The sequence below is a fragment of the Gadus chalcogrammus genome, chromosome 19 (assembly GCF_026213295.1).
Source record: "Gadus chalcogrammus isolate NIFS_2021 chromosome 19, NIFS_Gcha_1.0, whole genome shotgun sequence".
Taxonomy (NCBI): Eukaryota; Metazoa; Chordata; class Actinopteri; order Gadiformes; family Gadidae; genus Gadus; species Gadus chalcogrammus.
In genome coordinates this window covers 12,538,478-12,543,477 of record NC_079430.1, presented here as the reverse complement: position 1 = coordinate 12,543,477, position 5,000 = coordinate 12,538,478, and the positions used below count along the sequence as shown (strand labels likewise).

At 47.5% G+C, this 5,000-nt stretch overlaps 1 protein-coding gene across 1 annotated transcript in view; it reads left to right on the top strand.

Annotated features, from left to right (window-relative positions):
• The first annotated feature begins 320 nt into the window (after window positions 1-320).
• anks1b (ankyrin repeat and sterile alpha motif domain containing 1B) overlaps window positions 321-5,000 on the top strand; it is a 55,995-nt gene continuing 51,315 nt past the window's right edge. Inside the window, exons 1-3 of the mRNA XM_056579009.1 lie at window positions 321-459; window positions 2,233-2,334; window positions 4,006-4,134. Coding sequence (XP_056434984.1) covers window positions 321-459; window positions 2,233-2,334; window positions 4,006-4,134 — 370 coding nt within the window. The remainder of the gene's footprint in view (window positions 460-2,232; window positions 2,335-4,005; window positions 4,135-5,000) is intronic.

Genomic DNA, 5,000 nt, shown 5'->3' with positions numbered 1-5,000 from the left:
CACAAACACACACACACACACACACACACACACACACACACACACACACACACACACACACAAACACACACACGCACACAAAGTAGTAGTTGCTTCATGTGAAAATAGTACACTGTTTGGTTTTGTTATTTTCCTTAATCTTTTATTCTATTTTGCTCTACTGTCGTGGACCTAAGTTGATGACTCCCTGGCAGCTCGTAGCTCTAGCTGTTAGCCGCCATCCGCTAGCCACTAGCTACTAGCTGCTTGCGTGCTCCCTAGTAGTTCTTTGTTTCTTTCTGCCTTCCGTACGGCCCGTGAATGTATACCCCAGGCCTTTAATGAAGGTTCACCCAGCCTTTAAAAGGTTTCCAGGACGGGAAGTGACCCTCTGTGTTTTTCAGACGGAGAACGGCTCCGCCCTCCACGAGGCCGCTCTGTTCGGGAAGATGGACGTGGTCCGCCTGCTGCTCGGCTCAGGTGGGTTCTGGGGGTCTCAGGTGGGTTCAGAGGGTCTCAGGTGGGTTCTGAGGGTCTCAGGTGGGTTCAGAGGGTCTCAGGTGGGTTCAGAGGGTCTCAGGTGGGTTCTGAGGGTCTCAGGTGGGTTCAGAGGGTCTCAGGTGGGTTCAGAGGGTCTCAGGTGGGTTCAGAGGGTCTCAGGTGGGTTCTGAGGGTCTCAGGTGTGTACAGAGGGTCTCAGGTGGGTTCTGAGGGTCTCAGGTGGGTTCTGAGGGTCTCAGGTGGGTTCAGAGGGTCTCAGGTGGGTTCTGAGGGTCTCAGGTGGGTTCTGAGGGTCTCAGGTGGGTTCAGAGGGTCTCAGGTGGGTTCAGAGGGTCTCAGGTCCAATCCACCAGGTTCTAGTGGGGCACTGGGGGGGGATTCATCGAATGCCAAAAATGATCTCTTGTCTCGGCTTAATGATGTCATCAGCGCCGCACACCAAGGGTTCGAAGGGTCACGCTGGTTACTAGAGTGGAAACGACCGGCTGTTCCTGTCCTGATCAATAAGTGACACTCTCTGGTCGATGTGTCTGTGTGCGTGTTTGTGCCTGCATCTACGGGTTTGTGTTTATGTGGATGTACGCATGTGTGTGTGTATTTGTCGTGTGTGTGTGTGTGTGTGTGTGTGTGTGTGTGTGTGTGTGTGTGTGTGTGTGTGTGTGTGTGTGTGTGTGTGTGTGTGTGTGTGTGTGTGTGTGTGTGTGAGATTGTATTCTAATAAATATTCCTCTCGAGTTTCAACATTACTTTGTGCAGAGAAACCGATCTAGTCCGTTCTCCTCTTGTTTCACCAAAGGTCACATGGGGTCAAACAGGTCCCAGGTTTTAGGATTACATAGGATTTGAATGTCATACATTTATAGAACTGTCCCAGTACAGCTCAATTGTAAGATCTTGCCATCATATCATTCATATTATATACTGCTTTGCGTTTGAGGGTCCATACGTTACTATAATTTAAAGTTTATAGTATAATCTATTTAAAAATTGGGACATATTGAGCTCTGACCTATCAGAGGACAGATAGGATCCCACCCCTTACTTCCCAGCATCACTTCCTGTTTCCTGTCCTCTCCTGCACCACTTCCTGCTGGCGCCCACCGGATCCACTGCCCCCTCACCCCACGTGTGTGTGTGTGTGTGTGTGTGTGTGTGTGTGTGTGTGTGTGTGTGTGTGTGTGTGTGTGTGTGTGTGTGTGTGTGTGTGTGTGTGTCTGAATGCGTGTGTGTGTGTGTGTGTGTGTGTGTTCACAATCTTCTCCCCCTTCCCCTCTCCCTCTTTCCTATTTCTCTCTTCATCCACCATTTCCCTCTTCCCTGTCATCTCCAACCCTCTCATTTGTCTCCATCTCATTTGTCTCCATCTACTCTCCTCTCCTCCCCCATCTCTGTTTCCCCCTCACCCACTCTGTATCCTCTCCTCCCCCTTCTCTCTCCCTCGGCTATTGCCCCTTTCTCTCCTCTCTTACCTATATCTCCCTTTATTCTCTCTCTCTCTAGCTTTCGCTCTCTCTTTCTCCAACCCCTAATGAAAAATATATGGAAATAAACCATTATCTACTGCTTTCATTTCTATATATATTCTAAAGTCTAACTCCATTCCTGCAGCAACGCACCACAACACATTCCTTCAGTGGGAAAACCAGCCCCAGTGCACAAACATCTCTGTGTTGGTTTGTGTACAGCGTTTGTGTGTACAGTGTGTACACTGTGTGGCTCTGACCTTTGACCTGCTGTGTGTATGTGCTACAGGAATCGATGCCAACCTGTGTGACTTCCAAGGAAGGACGGCCCTGGAGATCCTGAGAGAGCATCCGGCCCAGCAGTCCCAGCAGATCACCGCGCTCATACAGGGTGGGTAACGCACGCAAAGGCACACACACACACACACACACACACACACACACACACACACACACACACACACACACACACACACACACACACACACACACACACACACACACACACACACACACACACACACACACACACACACACACACACACACACACAGAACTAGGAGAGAGAGAGAGTAGGGAGAGTGGAAGAGGGGGAGAGAGTAGGGAGGGAGGGAGGAAGAGAGGAAGAGGGGGAGAGAGGGGAGGGAGGGAGGAAAGGCACTGCAGTTACTAGTTGTGTTCTGACTAGCGGGGGGAGGATTCGAGCATGTCTGAGCTTCGTAGGCCAGCAGCTGTAAATGACACGTTTAGCTCTGGTGACCACACTGGAGTGATAAACGTAAAAATAGCTCTACTCAGCAATCAAGGTGTAATTGCTCATTACACTTTTACACAAAACCACTTTTACAGGAGGATGCTGTGATGTCAGGAGGTTCTGGTAAACAGAGCAGGAAAAAAACGGATTCTAGTGTGTACAGCCTGTTGTTGAACAACGATGTTCCATACTCAGTTATTTTTATAAATGTTCATGTTCAGATTTTATTTTTATTTGCAAATGGGATGAAGCAAGAAGAAATTCTATAAGGAATCATTGTTTTGGCATCCAGAGAACTTGAGCTGAAAGGCTTTTGTGTGTGTGTGTGTGTGTGTGTGTGTGTGTGTGTGTGTGTGTGTGTGTGTGTGTGTGTGTGTGTGTGTGTGTGTGTGTGTGTGTGTGTGTGTGTGTGTGTGTGTGTGTTTTGGTCTAGTTTCAAAGAGGAAATGGTATGCAGCTGATCCATTCACTAGGTCACAGCTGTGTCCTCTCTCCCAAACACAAACGCACGTGCACACGCACACACACATATACAATTGCACACACAAACCCCCCCCCCCCACACACACACACACACACATACACACACACACGCATCCACAGGAAAAGACTTGTTCCCGCCGGTACTGGCCAGAAGGCTCATGGGTTTCCACGGTGATGACCAGAATATTTGATTCATCACTTGTGATTAATCTCTCTATTACAGCCTCATCCACAGTTCATTGAGATACGGTACAACACTGACAGCAGACAGACCTCGCAGCTAACAGGGTTTTAATATTTCATATTCAAACGCTGCTCTTTATGGGAAATTGGCACTATGATTGCTCTCTATTTAACTACAGATAATAACGCTGTCAGGGAACACGCACACGCACACACATTCTCAAACAGAAACACACACAAAAACACACACACACACACACACACACACACACACACACACACACACACACACACACACACACACACACACACACACACACACACACACACACACACACACACACACACACACACTATTTTTTGGGGGTGAGGTGAATGATTTCCTGCTCTCATGAGAAGGTCCATTGTTTTATACGCCATTTAAGTTATCTGTTGTTATTTGCATATGCACTTATGTTGGCATCATGTTAGCATGATGATGTTATGAACATCTTAGCATGATGATGTTCGCATCAGTATAGCATGATGGTGTTAGCGTCAGTTTAGCATGATGATGTTAGGAACATCTTGGCATGATGATGTTAGCATCATCCTAGCATGACGATGTAGCGTGTTGAAGGTGTTTCAACCCCGTCCCTCCAGAGTACCTGATGGAGGAGGAGGAGCACCGCCAGTGTGTTTACCTGGACGAGCCAATCAGGAGGTGCCCAGTCCCCGCCCCCCGCACCTCCGTCCCCTCCCCCTGCGCCTCGCCCTCGCTCAGACACAAGAGTGAGTGGACGCACACACACACACACACACACACACACACACACACACACACACACACACACACACACACACACACACACACACACACACACACACACACACACACACTAACACATGTACATGTGTAGGCACACGCACACGCACACCCACGCACACATGTACATGTGTACACCGAGACACACACTCACACACATGTACATGTGCACTCACACACACACACACACACACACACACACACACACACACACACACATGCATATACATAGGTACATGCACAAGCTTGAATGCATGCAGACACGCACACAGACGCATGCACACAGACGCACGCACACAGATCAGATTCAAAGACATTATAAGTCTCTATATTCAGAATTGCCCCAGTTGACTGAAAAAGGATTTATATTAGATAAGTCTTTGATAACAATAAATGAAGTTATGATAACTCCAGATAATGCATTAAAAAATAAATGTTACTTAATAATTCAACACTCAAACATCATTATATGATGTTTAAGTGGCATATTAATTAATGTTATTATTACAATCAACTCAAATAATACGGTGTACTGCGACCCCTGTTGCTCTACGGTGGTACTTCCCCTAGAACCATTTCAGATCGTCTCTTTAGTCAACACTGACCCCTGTGGCTGCCTCCAGCACTACAGCCATATTTCGGCTGTAAGATTTACTGCTGAGCAGGTGTTCTCACTCTTAGGCTGTCAGCACATCCCATAATTATCGTGATAACCACGGAGACAATAGAAAAAAATCCTGAAAGTTATGACCACAGTTTGCTGCTCCGCAATGGAACGCTGATTCTGAACCACTCAGCATGTTAGAGAAAGAGAAAGAGAGAGAGAGAGAGA